Source organism: Solenopsis invicta, chromosome 14 (genome assembly GCF_016802725.1).
Source record: "Solenopsis invicta isolate M01_SB chromosome 14, UNIL_Sinv_3.0, whole genome shotgun sequence".
NCBI classification, from domain to species: Eukaryota; Metazoa; Arthropoda; class Insecta; order Hymenoptera; family Formicidae; genus Solenopsis; species Solenopsis invicta.
This window is the reverse complement of record NC_052677.1, coordinates 11643588-11667680: the sequence shown is the minus strand read 5'-3', so window position 1 is coordinate 11667680 and position 24093 is coordinate 11643588. Positions and strand designations below refer to the sequence as shown.

Genomic DNA, 24093 nt, shown 5'->3' with positions numbered 1-24093 from the left:
GACGAGGATGCGAGTTGAAATACGTCGCGACGCTCAGCGACGTCGTGCCGTCCTGCCTGACCTACCGACCGACCGTTAACCTACTGCGTAGCGGCGCCGGCGACCGGCGGCTGCCGTCGGCGGCGCGAGCTGCGCCTGCGCCGCAGCGCCGCTACGCAGCACCACGCAGTGCTACGCAATACGGTCGGTCGGTAGGTCAGGCAGGACGTCGCGACGTTACTACGCGTCGCGGCGCATTTCAACTCGCATCCTCTCGTCGTCTCCTACGAGTGTTTGACGCGAGTGAGTGTTTCGAGAGTGCCGTGGAGTGTCGAAAGTTAAAATGTTCGTACCAACCTCGTCGTGTCGGGTACGATGCACGATGCGAAGTCGTGTCGCGTTTAATCGTGTTTCGCATCTTCTCCGTTGCCTCGTATCCCGAGTTTTCTACGCGTGTGAGTACCGGAAATGCCGAAAACGGAAGGTCACGCGTTCGTGCCAAATGTGAATCGAAAGAAGGAGGATGGATGAGGATCTTTGATTAGAGAACGTTCGAGACCTGTGGCCGAGACGGAGCTGGACGGAGCGACCAGCGGCGAACGGTGAGTCAATTTGTACTTGTATCAGCCTCTACAATGCGCCTACATTCGCGCCTCATCCACATTGCGTTTGCGTAAATTATAGTCGGTACAGCGCGACGAGACAAATAAATCGGTCGCGCGAAAGTGATTAGGAACGATTCGAAGTTGACATATTCGTGTATGTACGCGCGTTTCGAGCTCCCTTTGCCAGGTCTGCCAACAGTCTGGCGACGTGCTTCCGCACTTTCCGCAGTCAGTGGGGTTCTGACTGCGGGGATGAAAACGAGCTCTTTTTTCACGAATCGAGGTTTGAAAGAATCACAGATATCACAGTTGTTAGATAGATATCTGTGGAAAGAATTTCTAGCAATTATCCGTCTGGCGACCAATAAGCGCGATGGACGATTTCGTCCCGTCCAAATCACGGCTGATCACGGCGTTTCCGCTTTGACCGACGTTGTGCGAGGATCAGTTGACATTAGCTGATTGTTGACTTCGTGTCGTGTGTCGGTACGTTTTTTAACGTTAAATTCGGAAGCCGCATGATGAACCGTACAATATCGGCGTGATATCGAATTACGCTTCTACTTGTGACTTGAGAAAGAAGTATCTCGGCGCACTGAAAGCATGACAGAAGTAGAATGGTAAGTAAATTTGTTTCCATTCGAGTATTTGCTTCAAAATCTCATGTCAATTTTACAGTAATAAGACTTTGCTCTGTTAACATAAGAAAATTAATAAATAGCTAATCTAAATAATTATTAAATAAATATTAAAAAAAAAAACTGGTCACAGGATATCGAAACCCATGGAATATGGGAATGTGAAGTTTGCATGCCTAGAAGAGGCTGTGGATCATCCTTTGAAACCAGTCGTGATCACTGTAAGAAATAATTTCTTTAATCTGTAATATTGTAAACATTTCAATTTATGTATACAAATTTTCATAGAAAATTTGTCATGTTTTACATAGCTAATCGATGGACGTAGTGCAGTCAGGCGCAATGCATTGCGAAGTACAAGCACTGGTTCCTCTACCGGAACACCTACACCGACGCACACTCCGGTTCCTGCAAATCCATTGAATGATCTATTGTTAAGTCATCCATCCCTGGATGGTTCCGATCCACTTACACAGTTTGCTCGAGAAGAATTGGATCCTCTCTCTAAAATGGCTGCAGACGAAGTAATACAGAATTTATGATATATCTATTATTTTAGAGTTTTTCAATGTGTTTATATCATCTATATTGTAGTGGGACTATTCTAATGTCGCACCTGCAAGTAAAAAGTCAAAGGATACAGCAGAAGAATTGGTAGAGCCGTGGTCTGTCAGACGTTCTGCTATATTAAGCAAATATACAACCTCAGAAAAACTATCAATTGTCACCAGTTTTTTACCAGGTGGAGAGAAAGGTACTTACCCAAAAGATTAACAATTAATTTAACTTTGTAAAGTAATCTATTCAAATATTACTCATTCTGAATTGCTTATTAATATGTACAGCATTTTAAATTGTTGCTCAAATGCTTTGTTACAGTTGTAGTGAAAGTTCAGCCAAGCGGGCCGATGGTCGACAAAGTAAAAACAAGGCTCGAACAATTGGACGACTTTGAGGAAGGTTCCATTAGGCAAATGCTGGACTTGTCACAGCAACAGTATACCGCGCGGATCGAGCAATTAAACAACGAACTGGTACAAGCGTGGCATTCCGACCAAAGAGTAAAGGCGCTCAAAATTGCAATACAGGTTTAGATACGTTTGTTTAGCTACGAGAGAGCTTGGAGTAAAGATCTTATATGATTTAGGAATTAACTCTAAATTATTTCAGTGTGCCAAATTATTAGTAGATACCTCTGTAATGGCTTTTTATCCGAGCAAGTTTGTTCTCATCACAGATATTTTGGATATCTTTGGAAAACTTGTGTACGAGAGATTGAAAATGAAGGCCGAGTACTACAAGTAATTATTGTATAAGATGTTATTCTTTGACTACATGCACTTTATATTTTTCTAGCTACTGCACAGTTGCGAATATTATTCATAGTTGCTTATAGCAGTATTTTCTTTCGTAGACCAGGAAGTAAAGTACCGACGAGTTTGCCTGATAATTTTACTCCCGACATGGTTCCCGAGAACGCGAAGGAAACGTGTCAGAATTGGTTTTACAAGATAGCCTCTATACGCGAATTAGTACCGCGTCTCTATGTAGAAATGGCGATAATAAAATCTTATAGTTTTCTAACGACGAGGTAAGATTCTCGTAATAGACATCAATATCGTATTAATGTAAAAATTAAAGTATTAAAATAATACTTTGATTTTAGCGAGTTTAACACTGCTCTATTACGTATAACTCGTATGATAAGAGGTATTGGAAATCCGTTGATAGCGGTTTACGCGAGGTGTTATTTATGTCGTGTGGGATTGGCGTTGAACAAAACGTCAGACTTTGAGTTCGTGAGGGAGAACTTGTACGATTTTCTTTTTACGTATCAGCAGCTATTTGGGACTGCTGTGAAAAACGAAATAGTGAAGCAAAATATCACCCTGCATTCGTATCTTAATTTGTATTCGCCAGCTTTGGACTGGATCGTACAAGTTTTGGTGGCAACATCGCCTGAGAGTCTTCTCGAAGAGGTTTTATCTCGATGTAAAAAACAGGAAAACGGGTACACATATTTCAGATGCGAATCTTTAATTTTATTTAGTCTTTAATTTTTATTTAATTAACACATCTGTTTTCAGATCATTATTATTAAATACAGTGCTGACTGCATTTAAACCGACGTATATTGCTGCACGTGCTATGGACTTTGTTAATTTAATAGTAGCGAGTGAAGATGATGGTACTGAGATTAAAATATTAGGAAATATAATAACATGTATATTTAATTTAGAAATGTTTTTTTTTTTTTTTTTTTTAATTTTTTTGATAGGATATCCTCAATATCTCTTATATCGAAGTTTGGGTGAATGTCTTGTACGAGAATCTCCGCCGAAAGAAGACTGCCAGTCAGTGCTTAATGTAATATGGAAGTACATAACGGACCTCACTGATCCCAATAAATTCATGCATTGTATCGAGATCTGGATTCAGTTTACTGTTATACACTTTTCTGTAAGTTGTACGAATAATAATAACAATAAAGATACTGTGTATAAAATTAAATTATTGTAACATTTATGTGTTGCAGGTAAACGAACTAAATTTATTTTTCGGCAAAATAATAGACCGGCTACGACCGAACAAAACTTTTGAAAATTATTATCCACAATTGCAAAATATTGTTGAGAAAATAGTGGCCCACACGCAAGACTTTGAGTCGCTGCTTGCCATGGTAGCTATACATTACTCGTATTTATTCAATAAGTTATTTTCAAGCACTCTATCTATCATAAACGATCTCACATTTGTAGGACAATTTTCTACCGCTAATTGACTTGTTTCACAAAGAAAGTGTTAAGGTTGAAGTTTGTAAAACTGTTATAGAAGGATTAAGTGTGCAAAACGGGCCTATTACGGACCCTATTATTATAAATGCTCTGATGTTTATCGCAAGAATAATGCACGATTCCGTTAGGTACGTCAATTTAATTTCGCAATTAAAGATTTTCCTGATTTCTAAAGTCAAACGAATTAATGCAGCGCTCTGACTGTCGAAGATGAAAAACGACAAATCGGACAATTAATATGCGGCCTAGTGCAACGAGTAGACTATGGTCGCGATTTTGAGAAGCAGCTTAATTTTTATGCAGAGGCCAGGGCGGCGTTTCCTAATCTTGATAGTGTTCATATACAACTTGTACAGGTTTGTAATATATGATTATCCTGTTTCTTCGCAATGGTAATTTATATCAAATTAAGCAATTAAGTTATTTCTTACAGTGTGTGAATAGATTATCAGTTGATACCAGAAAGATAGTACGTGGCCATCATACAAGGAGAACATCGGCGTTTGTACGCGCTTGTGCTGCGTTCTGTTTCATTACTATACCGTCATTAACTTTAGTTCACACACGCCTTCAATTATATTTACTATCTGGACAGGTTGCCCTTCTGAATCAATGTTTAGGTCAAGGTGCGGTTTGAATTACTTTTTTTTTTATTGTTTTTATTTATCTCGTCAATTTATATGCGTAAACCGGTGCATTTTCAGCCGATGCCTGTTTTAAGGCCGCTTTAAGTTTAGTTCCGGAAATGCCGAAAACCATCGACATCGATGGTAGACAGAAAAGCTCTCAACCATACTTGCTTTCATACTTGTCGAATTTTTTGTCAACGTTGTTAGTAGTCCCAGTAAGTATACTGGTATACGCTAGGTTTTAATTTTGTGATTTTAATTTTGCTTCGCTTTGTATTAGGATAGCCCAGAGCACGGTGTTTTGTATTTGATGAGAGGCTTGCTCAACGCAGTTCAACGTTGTTTCGAGGAAAATTCCTCAACCAAACCATATTTGTATTTACGTGTACTCGATCTTCTTTCAACAGTAGCGCAAGAAAATTATCCGTACCATATTGATAAGGTATTTCATGCTTTTGTGCATATTTGAAAGGATAAATAAATAGCTGCATTTTTACAATGCACTCGAAGTTAGGAAAATTATAAAAAGTATTATAAGAACTATCATAATGATTTTTCAGGTCGATTCTAATGATAAACTGTATGGATCTGATCAGAAATTTATTGGTGAAGTCAATAAAATATGTTCAAAGATCGTTGAGGAAATCTTGAGTCATCTCAAATATCTTGGATCTACTGACCAATTCGATAAGCAATCTGCTTTAGCACTCGAACTGTTTAATTGCTTTATTATTCGTGCAGATTTACGGGATGCCGCATTAGCGAACATGGCTGTAAATTTGTGGCACTTGTCACAACGACATGGTTCAGTGGATTCTAAAGTGACGGTAAACACGCATTTGCAATAATCAGAGTTTTGAATTTTTTATTTATTGTTTTGTTTTAATCTTTATTTCGTATATTCTTTTAGATGAGAACAAAGGCTTACATGACACAGAAGAGTCATCATCGAGAATATGAACATTTTGCCGAAATACTCAAAAAAATGTCGAGATGAATGATATTGATACTTGTTAATAATAATCAAGATCTAGCTTCAACATTTTTTATTGGCAGTTTTTTTTTAAAGACATTTTGTAATCGTGCAATAATTTTTCTGATTATGTAAATCAAGCCAATAATTAGCGAATAATTAGCCGAAGAGCAAAACGAAATATAAATTAATTGTTGAAAATTAATATACGTTATAATAATTAATTGGTAAGCATCACTTTGTACTATATTTTCTGAAATATAATAAATGCTGCTCAAAATATGAAATATATCGTACTGTTATACATTTTCTAGAACGTGTACATCGGACTTTGCATGTATGCAAGACAATCGAGTTGATTAATTTGTCATGCGACATTGTCATTAACTCCATTTGTCATAAAATATTCTCATAATGTATAACTGCCATAGAAAAATAATGGTTATTTATAGACTTCGTAAATCACGCGATCTCCGCGAGTAATGGAAGACGTAGATGATTTGGAAGACACCGAGAAATCGTCAGGATCATACTTATTTCTTTAACACAGAACGAAGCGCATCGAGAACTATATCAGCATGACGCTCCGTGAAAGTCAACGCAGGCCTCAGTCGCACGGCCCGGCTGCCGCATCCACCTGTGTGGACACCTAATAGGAAACACGAGAAGTACGAAGACATGAGAGATATTCTTAATGCTCACATTTTACTTTGCGATTACCATCTTACCTCTCGCTGCAAGTTTCTTGATGATGTTGTCCCGCATTTCAGGCGAGGCGCAATTAAACGCTATGAAGGTTCCGCGTCCGCGCACCGCGCTGATTACACTGGAATGCTCCTTTTGCATATCCATCAAATGTTTCAACATGTAGTCGCCAACGCGCGTAACCCTATCCAAAAGGTTCTCCCTCTGGATCGTTTTTACAATCGTTTCGAGCAATATCACTTTGCTGGGATCGCCCATCCAAGTATTGAACACACGATACGACAGTTTCGGTCTGCGATGTACAGGTCGTAAGTAAATGTCAATGCTTAAAACATGACGTTATCGTTTTATCATGAAGAAAAAAAAATTTACTTTAGATCCGCCGAATGATAATAACCGCCCAATTGCATTTTCTTGCTGAAAGTCATCACGTCGGGTGGGCTATCTAAATTAAAGTGCTCGTGGCACCACATTTTTCCCGTTGGTCCGCCACCGGTTTGCACTTCGTCGATGAGTAACGCGGCTCCGTGCTGAAAATAATATTTTAAAATCCGAATTTGTATCAATAGTATTTTAATCCGAAATACTGCGACGTAATACTTATCCTTTTTTCGCTTTTTTTTTACGTACGGTAAGATAATTGCTTCGCAAGCTAGGCCTTACCTTTCGCGTCACGCGTTGAAGTTCCTGAAAGAATTCTGGCGACGCGTGATTGTCACCGCCTTCCGCCTGAATAGGCTCAATTATCACACCGGCCACTGGTATTTTCTTTTCGTTTTTGTACTTCTCGAATAGTTCCTCGACCTGAAAATATTGCATATCACCACAAAGTGTTCTTAATGTCCTCTCTTAAGTGCGACACGCTCGAGGGACATTTAACAGTGACGGGGGGCTTGACGTTACCTCCGCGAGGCAACGTTTATCTTCCTGCTTGTTTTCTCGCACGTTCTCTTCTAAAGGATATTTGTACTCTGGAAAGGAGGCGATAGGCCAGTCGAAGGCCGGTATATCCATCTTGTGAATGTACTTGCTGTGAGTCGTCGAGAGGCAACCTATGGTTCTTCCATGAAAGCTACCTGTCGATATTGAACACTTCGTAAAGACTCCTAATTAGAATAGAGACTTGCCTTCGCCCGCGTACGGGGTGACTGACCTTTAAAGGACATAATAGAGTATCGCGGCGAGCCAGGGACTTGATTCATCATACACGACTCCATCTCATCTTTCGTGAACGGCTTCCCTTGCCTTTGTTTCTCGGCGTACCAGATAAAAATGTTTTTAAAAGCGTTCTCGTTGGAACACGAGCCGCACATCATGGTCGTGATGTGCGACAATCCGGGTGGCGCGAACTGGGCAAAATGATAATTCCTATTTAAATTGCGCGATAAGATTATAGACGATAGACGATAGGAAACGATTTATAATCTGCGAGAGACGATAGGAAACGGTTTATAATCTCAATACGAGAAACATTTGTTACCTCTTTCTTGAGCAGAACGTCCCTTAGTCTACTAGGCCAGTCTTTCCCTGGAAAGACACCCAACGCAGGTCTATTCGCTATAATTTTCTAGAAAGAGACACAATTGTTAATTTCTTTTTTGTTACTCGAATACCATCTGCGAGTGCACAAAGCAAAATAATTCGTTATATATTTTAAGAACATCGGATTATTGGAATTTTATCAAATGGTGTACACTTAAAGTTTAAGTGATATATCTTGTAGGAGAGATTAGCATGCAAATTCCGTATTATGAGAAAAAAAAATACGGTACTCCGCGGCGTAGAGTGCCTTCATATCACTCACTTGATTAACGGGATCGGCGAGAGCCTCCAACATCGCCGGATGATTGTACCCTAGGGGCATTGATGATATTTGCATATAAACGTCCAGCAACACGTTCCCGTCAACGTCTATTATGTAATTACCGGCGGATTTTTCATAGTCTGCGAAGAATTGTACGGAAGACGCTTGCTGAAGTCACAGATTTCAACATTGTAAACCCATTTCGTCTCTGGCATATTTACAAAAGATTTTCCATTATTACTCATATCTTGTATGTATACATTTCGATTCTACGTGTATAGCAAATTCTATCGTAATAACGGTAAAGCTGTAGCGTTTAAAGTGAATCGAAAATCTAGCGAGGCGTAGCGATGTTCAAAACGTCGTCACGGATAGCAAATGGTTTAATTGACGAATTACTACATTGTGCCGTGACGTAACCCAAAGAATCAAGAGTGCCTGACGTACTTGTATCGCATTCAATTCCTGTAGCAAGCTGCGGGATCGAGGGCCCGGTATTTCCGTCGTAAGTACCGGCCCTTCTGGTTCCCTCGGCACCGAACCGGTTAAGCATCTCTTCCACGTTGTAACGCCTGCACGACAACATTATACTCTTTTATATCTAAACATGTTCTCCTACGAGCAATATCTAAATATATATTTCCGTTGCAGATAATATGCATGTACGTGTGTTTTTCCGCACTTTTAGATTTTGACATGTCACATCGGAGCAGAAAAACAGCTTAACTAGCTGAATTGTTCAACAACTCTGGTAATCAGTTCTATTGACGGTAGTTAAAGATGATTGCTTGATATATTACTAGGATTTTACGTATAGGAACCCCTCGTAAATCATTACATTGCAGATTGCAATTTGCAGTGATACGGGACGCAAGTCGCGCATGGTAACGTACTGAATAAAGTATGAACAAGGAAAATGGAGAATGTAGCGTCTTCTGTATTGGTAAAATCAGGAGGATAAAAGCAAATGTTTCTCAGATATGAAAAAAAATCAAAATTCAAAGATTAGATTGTCAACATTGAAAGGTGAAGCGATTGTAGGATACGATAAACGTAATTCAGACAACATGTTTTGGATGAACTCTCTTATCTCAGATATCAGACGTTTGCTTGAGTGTGAGTTATTGTCAGAAGATAGAAACCAATCGTTCAAATTTGTTCAAGTAACGAAGTTGATGATAAGCCGTGACAATGCTCATTTTTCTCATTGCCGAAGAGATCTCAAAAGATTTGGAACTTTCTCTCAGCTCTTTTGTTTTAAATCAAAGATTTGCTGTTGAAATTTTTCGAACACAACGAACATCCTCTTTGGTTTTATACGTATCTCGTCGTAAGTTGGTATTTAAATTGTTTACCACTGAAGAAAATCTGAGAAAAGTGACTCGAAATATTTAGCAATCGTTATTAACGTTATTTACGTACTTGTCAATATTTGCGATCTGAATCTTTACTGGCTAGTCTATGGAGAGAAACACAAGAATATTCATCATCAAATGTTTATTGTTAATTAAATATTACCAAATTAATCCTTCTATTTTAACTTGGAAACAATTTTCTTTGCAGAAACGTGAGAGAGAGAGGATTCAGTAGTTTTGAAACGTGCAAAGCTGTGTTTTCTGCAAAATCGATTTAAAATTAGCATTAGCCAAGGTCACGACGAAAGTAAATACTCTTTCTTAGTTCTGCGCTATTTAACATTCCGAATAAGATAAAGACCGGATACATTGAAAGATCAGCGCTCTAAACTACAGATACTGTGTCAAGAGTATATCTGTCAACGATGAAAAGTTCTTGCGCTGAGAGAGTTAAAAATATACGTTCCTCTTTCGTAAATACGTTAATTTCTTTGTTGCTTCGCAGAGAGGGATTTAAGGTTCGCGGGCCGAACGGCGAAGCCAGCTGGAGCCGACATGAATTTATCGATTTTGCCACGGTCCACGCAGCATCCGCGGTAGAGCGGCATGCTCCCGCGTATAGATTCTCGTCACCCATTATGCGAACTACACGAAGCTGACGAGAAGGCACGAAGTAGTATAAATACCGTTCAGCAGCTGCCGGAGTGAGGTCCGCCCGCTCAACGCACGGTGGTACTTGTTAACGAGCATTTCCGTCCGAGACGAGAGAGCACGGTTGCGAGGGCTACTCTGCAGCAACGTCGTCTCTGCCGAAGGGATGGAGCCGTACTGCTCGCTGATACGCGCTGATAGCGTTCACCCAGTGAAAAAGAGCCGAGAGTCTCGTGGGGGCGCGAGTTGCTCGAGCGGCCGCTTCTGCTCAGAGAAAGAGAGAGGGAGAGAAAGAGAGAGAGAGAGAGAGAGAGAGATAGGTAGATACTCCTCTCGTATAATATCGCCGCTCCTCGTCGTAGGGATTTACGATCGGTCTAATTTCAGACCGCCGAATATCACGAGTATCAATATTCCATCCGATATCGCGCGGAAAAAAAAAAGAGAATTTCAGCACGTATACTTACCTGGTAGAGCCGCGATCCGTGAAAGGTATATCGAAGGTGAAAAAGGAAAAAGGAAAGGAACGTCGGTCTTTTTTCGCGATGCTCCGACTGCGAAAGCAGTCGCTGATTAATGCGAGGTATCAAATTGTCCTTGCTTGCACAACCGTCTGTCCGTGTATCTGTCTCGATCGTCAAACGAATACCGTTGTGCTTCGTGTCGGGAATAGCACTGCACAGTGCCAACGGTTCCACGTGGCGCGACACGGTGAAAGTGAAAGTACAAAATTCGGGCTTTTTCCTCATTGGCTGCACCGCCTTACATATGCAACGAAATTGCATTGCACTTTTATTTCCCGGGGAAAGAAAAAAAGAAAAGAGAGTTCCTTCCGCCGTGTGCGTTCCTCCCTCCCTTCCTCCCCCGTCGTCGTTTATCATACGTTTACCGCGACCATTTATGACGCAGAGTTACACCGCGTAACTAATGCAATTCGATGTTAATTTGATGTTAATTAAATTGGTCTACATAATTTGTACATAATTAATTGAGATAAGCGAGTTTCTATTATCATTGTGCATGCATTATTCACAAGAAGCATCGAATTTCAGGCGATTCGTCTGCCACTGTAAACAATGTGTAGGTATAAATATGTATTATATGTATATATCTATGGGCACGTGCTCTCGGCACACATAGCTGAAAGTGTTTGCGCTGCGCTTGACCCCGTTGCACAAAATTGCGGAAGGCAAATAACCAGTTGCGATCGGCTCTTGTCTCTCGAGGCGGAGTGCGTGTAACGAAATCGATGACCGGGCAGGTTTCGGACGAAAGTAACGATCCAATCCGTCAGTCCGCCTGCGAAGATCTCGCCTGACAGAAATACGAGGGTACCGTAATTTTCTCGAGGCCGGGAACACGAAACACTTTTCGTGTTTGAAAGCACCGAGCGATCGCGCCGGGCCACTCTCGGTTCTCGATCTCGGCGCGACGCGATACGATTTCGAGCGCACACACGTACGTCCGCGAGGAGGAGGATGGATCGTGGATTTTCCAGCTTCCACTCTGTCTGCGTATCATCCCCCACTATGTAGCCGGGGCCTCATCCGACTTACCTGGAAACCACGCCTCGAGTCCTGTGCCCACTTGGACTTGGAGGTGGTCGTGTTTTTGGGCAGCTCGGGCCGCGCGACGCGACGCGACGCACGCACATTGTCACTCGCGCGAACGCACTCGAGTGGGTCCCGTCCGATCGCGCGGAACACTGCCGCCGCCGTGTCTTTTCCTGGGCCCCGTACGGAACGTTCGCATCGTCTCTCCCTCGCCGATTTTTACCTGCCTGTACGGATCCGATCAGGCCGAGCACGTGCACTCGAGTGAGTATGACTCTGCGGTATGGGTATACACTACACTCTCTACGTGTCTACTCGTCGTTCGCAACTTTGCTCGAGGGCGAGCGCCGGCGGGATCACTCCGAAAATTTCAATTGCTTAGGCTCGACGTCGATCGTTTCATCGAGACTCGAGGATTTTCTCCCGACAGATTTTTACGCGAAACTAATAGTCAATTATCGATGAACCACCTATCGGTGGACTCGCGTACGTTTGGCCTAAATCGATCGTGGCAGCTCGCGAAAAGCAAACTTGTCCTTAAACTCGATTGTAACTCGCAATCTTTAGCCTTTAAACGAATTTGTCCCGCGACCTTGGCTTGTCGTGGAAGCAGGAGACGCGTTTTAATCCCCCTTTTTTCCTTTCTCTCTCTCTTATTTCGCTATGCTGTCGCATTCTGAAACTGGTATAATCCGGCGAACTCGATCTCAACGATTTCGCGACTGATAATGGGCCGTCGATCCCTACGCTTCGATATCGAGTAATTCCTTTTCGTTGCCGACCAACCGTGCGCGATTTAACTATTTATATCGAAACACTTGCGCTTAGCATTTATCGATCGTTAACAATTCTTTACCGTTGTCGCGAAGGAATTCCCAGTTCGCGTCTGATGCGAGAGCCTCGCCGTTTTCGACGCCTGTATTAACCATTAATAAAATTTATATATCAACTTTAGGGAAACAAGGATCTTATAATTGTCTGTATGTCACGAGTTTATTAACTGATAAAGCGAAATTGCACATTCGCGAGTGACCCGTAATTTATGCCCGCAACTTTCGAATCGCGCGACCGACCCAATATACGAAGAGAATACGATACGAGGTGGATTCAAATCCCAATAATTTACGATCGCTCGCTACTTACGCGGATTATCTTTACCTTTCCTCTCCCCCTCCCCCCATCCCCCGCTCGCTTGGCATATTTATGAATCGAGATAATAAGCCAGTCAATAAAAATGTCAGTAGACCCGCTCCGGAGTAAGTTTGGTAACGGGAGGTCTTGTACAGTTAGAACATAATTTAGAACACGAAAGAGACAAAAAAAAAACGTAGATTGTCACGTACTTATAAATCCCTATGAATCTAACGGGAGAAGCGTGGATCCCGTAAATTCGGGAGAGAATTAATCATCAACGACGTTCATACGCCGCGAAGCTAACGCGTATGAAGATTTAAGCATGGGCTCGCGCGCGAAATCGCTCGATCGTTTCCGGTCATTCGCTTCGCGGAGGAATCCGACACGATATTCGGCTCGTGTTTATCCACGAAAGTCAAAGCTCCATTTATTCCGCATTTTACGATTGCGATTAGTGACCGCATCTTCTTAACGTCGGGCTCTCGCGGGAGGAATTTCGGTACTAAAAATCGCGAAACGGCGCCGGAGATCGAGCTACGATGAACATTGTTGGGCAGAAAATTAGACAGCCTCGCGTAGTAAGCATTAGATTTATACATCCCATTCTCGACCCGCCCATGTTGTTTTGAATTCCATTATCGCCGCCGATCCCATGCGAATTCCTCCCTTCGAAGGGAATCGGCCGTGCCCTCCTTCGTTTATCACTGCGATTTGATAGTACCAGCTGCCCGCAGCGAAGGTCGACCGGCTCTGTTTTATATTCGACGAATCTTGAATTTTATTCGAACGACGACAGAACGAATGTATCGCGTTATTGTGGCTCCGCGAGTCCTTGCCAGAGTGCAAAGCCACCTTTGAGTGGCTTCAATTTAACTATACATAAACGGCAGATTCGTGGCACGATTGAGGTCCAACGAACAATAATCAACAATCGTGACAAAGGTTCATCGCACACGCCATTAATGTTAATCGATTTAATACGTTAATTTGCAGTATTAATTAATTAACTGTATCAGAATTATTATGTACTAGATATTGAATGATTCATGCGTTTGAAGGTACAGTTACATCATCGCGTAAAAAAAAAGCATTTGTGCGGAACGTATTACCGTTATCTCTATTTTCAAATCGAGGCATCTGTCGCGAATGATGAATCTACCGGTTCTACCTCATCGAAATTCAACTTGCGATTCAGCAGCTGATTGAGATTGCGACTCCAAATGGTTCATATTAGAGTTCAAGCGTAATGGAGGCCGTCACTTAAGATCATCACCCTGTACCTCGTCGCGTGTCAAACAGCCGTCAATGACACGTGTACGTGTCAGCGAATACCCACTTCCATTCGATATGCTAATCAACGTGTCGATAACGTGTCGATAAACGTTTAACGAGCAAGACGAGCGTTAATATTTCTTCGAAAAAGAAAAAAAAAAGAAGGAATAAAATAAAAAATTGATACAAAAGTTTTCGTTCCACCTGCGCCGGGAGTACGCCCTTGGCGCCGATCCTAATCCTACGCTTACGCGTATCGCTTAATAATACGTGACACAAGTGCCAACGACGATCTCGCCATTATTGCCGTAACGGCGCACCATTGGCAGCACACAATACGCGTATTGCCTCACTTTCTTACGCAAGATATTCGACCAGGCTTCTACCAGCTGATTCAAGGACGTCCGTCGCGATCTTATTTCATTGTAATCTCGTCCTCCCCATCATCCGAAGGCGGAACTCATTATTATGCGGTTGGGTACGACGCCTAATTCACAAGTCCGGAATAAGTTCTCTCTCTCTCTCTCTCTCTTTCTCTCTCTCGTGACCCCTTAGATGCCCCTGAGAACTTCTAGCACCTGAATGCGAGATGAATGCGAAGTTCATAATTGAGTTAATAACGCTCGACGTGATGATGACACCGACTTCGTTTGCTTCAAACTTTTTCATCTCACCGTGACGAAGAACGGCTTTTCTTGACTATTTATACCAAAATCAAATTGCTCGATCAAACACGAGTAAACGGGTGTACTTTATTTCAATCGTTGTAATATCGTGATTTTTTTTTCTTTTTTTTTTCCAGGAGAAAATGATCACCAGGCATCGGCGAAACAATATCCTGCTCGTAATATTATACTTCTGCACCCAGGTGAGATTACTCTTTTTAAGAGCATAATAACACGAGCGAAATTATGATTATTAACAGGACTATTAACTCGCGCTCTCTCGATCCGCACATACGATCGTATATTTATATTGAATTTACGTTTTAAGGAAGTCTCCGCGAGACCTCGGCTTTTTTTGCCACTGGCATCGAAAGTCCGACCGTGCCAACTCGTTTTTTTTTTTTTTTTTTTTTTTATGCTCCTTAAGTGCGCCCAATAGCCTCGGACAATTCGCCATTTCACAGCACTTTCCCGCAGACGCGCGCCCTTAATACCTCACGCACGCGAGTAAAAGTTAACGAGGCCGTCCATTTAATGGCATCGCATGTGCGGCACGATCGAAGAGAGGCGCGGACTAACAGCTTCATTTTTTTTTTCTTTCTTTCTTTCTTTAACACGACATATTTTTGTTACCTCTCTCGCTCTCAAACCCTACCTACCTTTGTCGCGAACCTTTGAAAAGGTGCTCGACGTGATCCACGGCCATGGAAGATTAATGGATCCGCCGTCCAGGAACGCGATGTGGAGGTTCGGCTACCCAAATCCCGTCAATTATAATGACAACGAGCTCTTCTGCGGTGGATACGCAGGTAGGTTCGTCTTGGCGAGTCTTCGCGATTAATCCGCCGCCGCAACCCGTCGCGTCGCTCGCGGACGGTTTTGACGTTTGGAATTAACATCGACGACGCCTATTGTTCGGCAGTGCATTGGCAGCAGAATAAAGGCAAGTGCGGCGTTTGCGGAGACGCGTATCATTTAAGTCAGCCGCGTCCGCACGAGGCCGGTGGCGAGTACGCGAACGGGATCGTCGTTCGACACTACACCGTGGGGCAGGTAACGTAACTTAATTCTAATATTCTTTGTAAACGTGGAGAAATCTCGCGTAAATGGCAACGCTATTTTGCTCTTATATATACAGCCATTGGCAAAATTATTAGACAGCCTTGCTTTTTGATAACATTTATAAAAACAATGTTATTTATTTCCTTTATTTGAAAAAATTGTAAAATAAATAGGGTGCTTAATAATTTTGTCAATGGCTGTATATTTTGAAAAAGAACTCCTCTAAATTCTTTGGAGCGGAATCCCACTCTAAAGGGTGAAAATCCTGCCAGTCTTGATAAAGTGTGGCTGGATTTTCACCCTTTTTTTTAGAGTGGGATTCCACTCTTTTAGATGAAATTCCACTCCAAAGAATTTAGAGAGAAGAGGAGGATGCGCTTCTAAGAGACTTGTAATAATACAAGTACAATGTCAGTATAATCTGTTTGGAGGAAATCGAGGTGGAGGTCGAGCTTACCGCCAATCACGGAGGAAGATTCGAGCTGTACGTCTGCCCTAACAACGATCCGTCGAGCGCGGCGACTCAGGAGTGCTTCGATTCGTAAGTGATCTCCTCACGATCCCCTGTACAATATGCGACTATACTGCCGTCGGCTAATTCACTTTAATCGCAACAGCTATCCACTGTACGTGTCCGGCACGCGGGACGTTCGTTTCGAGATTCCGCGAGACACGGGAAAGAAGGGCATCATTAGGTACACGGTAACGTTACCACCGTTTTTAACGTGCTCGCAATGCGTCGTCCAGTGGAACTATTACACCGGCAAGAATTTTTATCGTGTATTATTGGGTGCAAAAGTCTTGATGGCTTCTCTACAGATATGTGTTGTGAACATTTTTTTTATTGCACTATTGGCAGACATATTAATATATTTATCGTTGAAAAGGTAGCGCTGTTAGCTGTCGTCTAGAAAAGAACCCAGAAAACATTGAGCTCTTGTGGATATCTAAAAGACATCTTATTAAAGATATCTTTGAGATATTTGCAGAATATGTCTAAAAAATATTTTTAAGATGTTCGACGCACAAGATGTTTTTCAAATTTCTTAAATATATATCTTCAAGACATTTTTACAGATATCTGAAAATGTTGCACAAGATATCTTTCAGATCTCTAAAAGCTGTTTTTATCTGTTCCTTTCGCAATTTAAAAAAAAAAAAGATAAGACATGTTAAGACGTGATAAGATATCTTTTAGAAATCCAAAAGATATTTTCTTGTTTACGTAGGAAATTGGCTACACTTGAGCTAAACAGACATAACTTGCTTACATGAAAAATTTTATGCAGTTTCATGAAGGAAAATATTTTCTTTTTATTCACTAATAATTTTCTTGAATTGAGAAGAAAAAATATCGGATAAAAATTAACAATATCTTTGACAATCAGAATTTTTTGATACTATTATTATCAAAACAATTATATTGCGTTTTTTTTAGATGAGAGACTATTACAATATTGAAATAAAAATATAATATTTTGTTTGAAAGATTGTCAATTTCTTTAAAACTGATTAATTTATGTACAAGCAAGATTTTTCATGATTGTTTCATGATTGTTTATGAAACGATGATTGTTTAACAGAATATATTGGTCTTGATACTAATGTTTTATACTGTTTTTTCTTTGCAGCTAGTCCTATTTTAAGGACTTAGCTGATGTGGCTATATTTTACTCTCGTAAACATTTTTCTTATAATTTTTGTACGAAATGGAACATTTTTTAGAAATACTTAGAAAGTTTACACTTTTTCTCAGAATTTTTCATATTACGTGAAGTTTGAAATATTCAGAGTTTTCTCATCTCATAGTTTCTAAAAGGTACTTTTAACTATTTTAGATTTTATAATATTTCATAAAAAAATTATAGAACAAAAAATTTTAGAAATTTTAGGATAATTAACATGGGTAAACAATTTTAAGAAAAGATGTAGACTTCCTGAAATTTCTCTGAGTATTTCTGAAAAATGTTTCAATTTGTATATAAAATCTGAGAAAATTACAAAGTTCTAAAGTTATACAGATATTCCAAAAAAATTCTGAGAAAAATTTCACCGAGGTCACTAATCCTTCCTTCGTTGCTTACATCTATTAAAAGCCCAACTCAAAACTTTTGCAGTCACCCAATACTTCCCGCCTCTGCGTATAGCTCTCGATCTCTTATCTCGACTGTTTGCTATCAGGTAACATGTGGGGCACGTGTGAAAACGGTACGGAAGCGGTCGGATGCGGCAGGCCGGAAACCTTCCGCAACTGCGCCGACGTGAGCATTGTGACCAGCACCGGTGGGATACCGCCGCGGTTTCTGTATCAGAATATCATTTACGAGTTGTACTCCGTAGCACCGAAATACTCGACCGCGCCGCTTGCGCGACCACTGAGGTGAGAATCGACGAGAGAGAGAGAGAGAGAGAGAGAGAGAGAGAGAGAGAGAGAGATCGCTGAAGAACATGGTTAATTCGCGCGCGTGTCGAGCATCGGGCTCGATTGTTCTCGATGCGACACACGCGCCTGCATGGGGTTTCACGATTTCAGGGTTCAAGTGTGCGAGCCAACCGCGGCCTATCGATACAGGCAGAATATGACCAATTGGTGTCAAGTGAATTGCATTCGCGTCCCGTCCAACTGTCCGCCTGGCGTCTGCCATTGTCTGTGAGTATTAAATTGATCGGGATTAAGCGATAAATTATCGTATTGACTCGGAATCGTATTAAAGAATCAAACGGCGGTGTGACTTTCAACGCGCTTCCTTTTGGCTCTCTCATCGTCTCGACGTGATTACAGGAACACCTGCGACGCCATCGGGGAGATCGCTGACAAACCTGGAGCGGACCAATACTGCCTCCGAAGCTGCATGCGTTATCCGTCGAATTGCCCGGCTGATCGCTGCAACTGTTATTGAAACTGTAAACTGTGACCGGTATTTGACACTTGACGCGCAGCGTCAAATGCGAATATGCATAATCATCGTCGAATTAATAAAAGTCTGTACTACGTGACACACGTAGTAATTTTCCAGCTTACGCGTGATACTACGGAAAAGTTTCTCTAATAGAGAATATTTTTCTTACCTTTTGTTGTGGACGTTTCTTCTCTCTCCTGGAAAACTTTTGAAGAGTGCTAAACGTAAAACCCACTTTAGACGATCCGTACGCTGTTAAATATTAAAGAATCAAATTTAAATACGTTCATTGAGTTAAATAACATTTACTTATTTTTAACTTTTATGTGTGTCGAAATTTATTATTCTAACATAAAGTATGTAGTTAAAGGAACAACTATTTAATCATCATTTAATCAACCCATTTCTGTGATTAAATTACTTAGTTTCAAAGTAAATAGTGTTTGTATTAACATATGCATTTAATAAATAATAAATTAAATTTTATTTAAATTTAACATTTTTATCGTTAAATTGTTTAACTTCATTGTTTTAATTTAAAGTTTAAATTGACATTAAATATGTGCAATGGCGACTTGTAACAATGATTAAAAATAAAATTCAATTTGGGTTGAATTCACTGCGGATTTAACAGTGTGCACTGTTAAATATTAAAGAATCGAATTTAAACATCTTGTTTGAGTCAAATAACATTTTTTTATTTTTAACTTCTATGTGCGTCGAAATTGATTATTTCAACACAAAATAGTTAAACGAACAATCTCATTTAATCAACTCATTGCTTTGATTAAATTACTTCGTTTCAAAATAAATAGCGTCCGTATTAACGTATACACCTAGTAAATAATAAATTAAATTTGAGTTAAATTTAACATTTTGCTAATTAAATTGTTTAACTTTATTGTTTTAATTTAAATTGACGGCATCAAGTAGGAACAATGGCGACCTGTAAGAACGATTAAAATTAACTCAAATTGGATTGAATTCGACACTAGGAATTTAACAGTGTATGATTCGCGTCGGATTTCAAGATGGAATTCTATTTATAATTTATATCTCGTGTACATTTCAATGTCTATTTCCATATATATTTAAAGTTTTAAATATAGATTCTGATATTCTCTGAATTCTTCGAGTGTTTCCCGTATTGCGCCGGCACGCGGAATTAAAAGTAGAATTCAATCCCGCAACGTGACGCAATCAATAGATCATCTAAAGTGGATTTCGGAGTAATAAAACGGATAAATGATGCGCATACCTGCTCTCTGTGAAGCGCGAGAGAGGTTGAGTGACGGAAAAAGAAACCTCGTGTAATGGCACTATAATATTTAATATTAGGACATTCTATTGACAGCTTAAAATTTTTCACGCGTATATCACATATTATATACGTAATCATCAACGTTTCCTCGCGGCCTCACGCATGATATAATCAGTATATGCAGCAGTTATGTTTAACGAAACGATGACGGTTCACCAATTTTCACGCGCTTCCGATCTCGCCAATAAACGAGAATTCATAATTAATGATACCAATTTGGGAAAAAGCACGGGTCCAAACCGCACGTTCTCGCAGCGACGTATTTGTTTATGTATATATTATACATATAATCATAAATCTCTCCTCACTATAGTTAACACTTTACAAAACTATATACACTAAAGCCATCTTTGTATCGTCTACAACGCTAGCTAGCAACATTTTCTTCTTCCCTTCATCTCTCATATATATATATTTATATAACATAATCTTTTTATCATTTATATTTATATTTATATATTTATATCGGCGCGCGCCTTTTCTCTCACGCGCGGTATAATAATAATAATAATAATAATAATAATAATCGTCGCCAAAGTGCGTAACATTAGCGCGTCAAGTTAAAACTCGTGCTACGCCAAATTCTAGCGCGAGGTGTACGATAATACAAAGGTATCATCATCTATCTGTCACTTACTGCTAATTGCTATGCAACTAATTAACGTCCGCGGTCGGTTGCGGTTTAATTATTCATGTACTCTCTCCTTCTCTCCTCCTTCCGTATTTTCCACACGATTCTCCGCTTTTATCATTAATCCTCTCATTCCCGATTCATACCATCGATACGCAATGCAGCGTTATGCAATTAGCGGGGCACTTCGCATTTTGACGGATTATTTCATGCATTAATAATGAGGTAAAATAAACCACGTTAAATTATTGTCTTTATTTTGATATAATACTTAAATCGAAATTAATGATATATTGTCGGCGTGTTTTTATTGGCGCTAATTAAATCTAAAACTAAAGCTACTCAGCATATTCTTGACGAAATTAGAGTGAGGTGTAATTTAGGAGTGGGAGGATTAATCGCGACACGTGCGCAGACAGCCGCCTCTCATCGGGCTTCGATCTCGTGCATGGACGATGGGGGGCGAGCGGATCGAGAACACCCTCTTGGGGCTACGCTGTCGTTTCGATGAGCGCGTCCTCAGGACGCGGTTACGAGATGAGTTGCTGGTTAACTTTTCGCGTCAGAATGTAAAAGATAAAGAAAGCAAAGGGAGGGGGAGGGGAAAAAAGAATCACTCGAAGATCGAATCCTAGAGCTCGCGGGAAGCCACCGGAAATAATGTCTCCTCTCACGGAAGGTGATCGCGTGCCAAATGCATGGCTTTGCACGCACAATTTTCTTTCCCTTTCTTATCACGCGATAACGTCGAATCGTCGCGAACGAGCGAGGAAACGATCGGTCGTTATTCGAACGTGTAACGGACGCGTTTGATCACCGATCGACGGCGACGCGGCGCCGCTGCATCTCCTCGCTGCCCCAGCGTGGCTCCATTCCTCTCCGTTTTGCTCCGCGCGAATCGCGGCTTAATCGAAGTAATTCTGTTCGGAATCGCACGATCACGGCGCTCCGCGCGACGCACTTAAAGCGCGTTGAATAACGCAGCGAGCGGGAAATCGCTCGCGGTAAGTGCATCGTTGGAAAGTGCAGGTTGAAAAATTTGGGAGATTCTTCCCATTAATGCAAAAGCGATGAAAAGAAGATAAGTAAACCGAGGAATATCAATAGAATCGTTAACGTGTACCCAACTAGAGATGTGCGAGCTATTCAAATATAGGTGAGTTTTATAATTTATCGACTGATCAATCGCATTATGCGCAAATGCAATTTTGCTCTGATAAAAGCTGATGAATTAAGATACTCGTTTCAAACGGAATCAAATAAGATTCGGATTTGGATCTTTTTAGTGCGAATCAGAACTATAATAAAATTTCGGCTTTAATTTAATTTAATTTAATTTAATTTAATTTATTGTGCACCTAGTCTGAGAATTTCAAATACATTATGTGATCTTATAAAATTATACATTTAAAGTCACTCTTGTATTGTATAATGAATCAGTATTATTTTTCTTACATAAAAATTTATTTTTATTTATAATATTAAAAGTCAATATAATACTAATTTTTTTGAATAAAAAAATACATTTTTTTTAAAACCATAAGTATATATTTTACAAGCATTTTTTTGTTCTTTTTAAGTAAATAATTATCAAGTTTATATAAATATAAAAGTACAAAATATATACTTGATAATATATTTTAGTAAATATATTATCAAGTATATATTTTGTACTTTTATATTTTTTACATTTTTTAAATAATGATTTTATAAATAAACTAGTAAATATTATTAAATTAAATTAAATTATTTTTCTAAAGCAAAAAATTTGATTATTTTGAATAAAAAAAATAATCTAACAGTAAATATTTTCTAGAACTGAGAAAATAATTGATTCTAAATTATTTCTTCATTTTATTTACATAAACATTTCAACTAAGAAATTTAACTTGACTGGGTAAGTAAAAAAGGGATTAGAACTCATCGAATAAAATATATTAATTTTTTTGTGTTAAGTAAAATATTTTTGTTTTGAGATATTCTTTCTCTCAGTGTGTATTGATAATCTTACAAAAAAATCATAATTTAAAGTGACTCTTGTATGGTATATTTTTTTACATAAAAATTTATATTTATCTATACATTAAAAGTCAACGTAATAACTGTCAATTAAAAGTTTCAACAATTTTATTGAAGGTGCAATTTTGTTCGATTTAATTAAATTTGGATAACATTGAATAGATTCGGTCCGAATTCGAATTCAGATAAGGAAATTCCATTCGATCCGGCGTCAAAAAGCCTCGCACATTTCTAGTACCAACGAAGGTTTTAAATAAATACATATCAGTCGTAATATAAATACGCATGCATAACAATATTATCGTAAAGTATTTTAATCGAAAATACAAAATTATTACTTTCATTATTCATTTCGTGTTCAAATGGCACGCGGCGCGTGGTGTCGAAACGAGAATTGTTTCCATCCGAGTGATACTACGATTCTCCGAATTCAAGATAGCGAGTTTTTTTTCCTTTTTTATTCAAATTCCGATTGCGACCAGTACAGCCGGCCGGCCGGCCGGCTTGAACGCGCCGCGTGTTTATATCAGTTCGCGCGTAACTTCACTCCGCGAGTGTAACCATCGCGCGACGACAGGGGGCGGAGTGGAGGGGGAGGGGGGAGTGTACGCATACACATCGCGCGCGTCGGCTGTGTTCGTCACGCCGTGTACTTTTTGACCCCGCAAGCGAGTCTTCGCGCGCGTTCTTCGCGATCAGTGATCGACGAGCATCGAGAGTGGCGAGCACTCATCGCCGTACGCATTATCTCCGCGATTATAGACGACGAACGTCGTCTCGTTCTCGATTCTTCTGCTCGCGTCGCGTCGCCGTGCTGCGAGGCAGCGCGTATTAAGCGCTACCGGCGTGAAGTTGCCTTCGCGTCGTTTCGCAAACGAACGTCTCGAGAAGTTCGTCAGTGGGCGATCTCCCGTTACTCGTTCGTGTGCATCGCGCGAGTGTGATCGCGAACCAGAGTCGAGGTGGATTCCGGAGTGCCGAGTGCCGGATCGAGCGACGACGGATCGTTATTAATCGCCGCGCAGGTGACGATCGGCCGGTGATCGACATCGTCGTTTCCCCGATATCAACAATGGCGTTTAACCGTGCTCGCAATCGCGACGACCGCTCGTTATCGCGTTAATTGCCGACCGCGTACGGCGTCGGTTCTCGCGTGTTCGACGAGGGAATGGAGGCGCCAACCACGACGACGGACGAGAAGCAACGGCGGTGTCGACGAAAAGGCGGAGGAGCAGCTCTCTCTCTTCATCTGCGGCCGGTGAGTAACTTTTACAACAAAACAATTACACTCGTCGCGAGCGACCGTTAGTCAAACACGCTCCGTCGCTTTCACGACGTTCGGCATTTCGGCACGCGCGTCACCCTCCGCCATTTTTCTTTTCTTTTTTTTTTTACTTACGAA

At 40.5% G+C, this 24093-nt stretch overlaps 4 protein-coding genes across 7 annotated transcripts in view; 3 read left to right on the top strand and 1 right to left on the bottom strand.

Moving 5' to 3' along the window:
* The first annotated feature begins 178 nt into the window (after positions 1 to 178).
* Positions 179 to 18893, top strand: LOC105201698. Of its 3 annotated transcripts, none has more exons than XM_011169822.3 (9): positions 179 to 581; positions 14896 to 14961; positions 15441 to 15567; positions 15681 to 15811; positions 16252 to 16361; positions 16438 to 16583; positions 18002 to 18200; positions 18354 to 18470; positions 18603 to 18893. In XM_011169822.3, exons 2-9 carry the CDS (start codon positions 14902 to 14904, stop codon positions 18718 to 18720), a joined length of 1008 nt encoding a protein of 335 aa, XP_011168124.2. In that variant the 5' UTR covers positions 179 to 581; positions 14896 to 14901; the 3' UTR covers positions 18721 to 18893. The 3 variants fall into 3 exon arrangements, with proteins under 3 accessions (XP_011168124.2, XP_025995780.1, XP_039313098.1); XM_026139995.2 differs by lacking the exon at positions 179 to 581 and adding an exon at positions 8700 to 11951; XM_039457164.1 differs by lacking the exon at positions 179 to 581 and adding an exon at positions 8700 to 11951 and having other exon boundaries at positions 14896 to 15567.
* On the top strand, positions 826 to 5906 carry LOC105201695 (VPS35 endosomal protein-sorting factor-like). Its single transcript, XM_011169819.3, has 18 exons — positions 826 to 1204; positions 1356 to 1443; positions 1534 to 1746; positions 1817 to 1976; positions 2102 to 2310; positions 2393 to 2523; positions 2637 to 2813; positions 2889 to 3233; positions 3310 to 3410; positions 3501 to 3682; positions 3759 to 3902; positions 3982 to 4145; positions 4211 to 4373; positions 4451 to 4643; positions 4722 to 4861; positions 4927 to 5088; positions 5207 to 5473; positions 5557 to 5906. The coding sequence occupies exons 1-18, from the start codon at positions 1188 to 1190 to the stop codon at positions 5641 to 5643; spliced, it is 2943 nt and encodes a 980-aa protein (XP_011168121.1). The 5' UTR covers positions 826 to 1187; the 3' UTR covers positions 5644 to 5906.
* On the bottom strand, positions 5495 to 10233 carry LOC105201696 (4-aminobutyrate aminotransferase, mitochondrial). Of its 2 annotated transcripts, XM_011169820.3 has the most exons (10): positions 10170 to 10233; positions 8576 to 8700; positions 8129 to 8296; positions 7805 to 7891; positions 7478 to 7673; positions 7228 to 7400; positions 6988 to 7128; positions 6697 to 6854; positions 6348 to 6616; positions 5495 to 6268 (listed from the first exon to the last, which is right to left on the bottom strand). In XM_011169820.3, exons 1-10 carry the CDS (start codon positions 10231 to 10233, stop codon positions 6153 to 6155), a joined length of 1497 nt encoding a protein of 498 aa, XP_011168122.2. In that variant the 3' UTR covers positions 5495 to 6152. The 2 variants fall into 2 exon arrangements, with proteins under 2 accessions (XP_011168122.2, XP_011168123.2); XM_011169821.3 differs by lacking the exon at positions 10170 to 10233 and having other exon boundaries at positions 8129 to 8336.
* Positions 18894 to 23234: 4341 nt separating the features above from the next.
* LOC105201705 (MICAL-like protein 1) overlaps positions 23235 to 24093 on the top strand; it is a 77088-nt gene continuing 76229 nt past the window's right edge. Inside the window, exon 1 of the mRNA XM_039457150.1 lies at positions 23235 to 23949. The gene's annotated coding sequence lies outside the window, so the exon portion shown is untranslated. The remainder of the gene's footprint in view (positions 23950 to 24093) is intronic.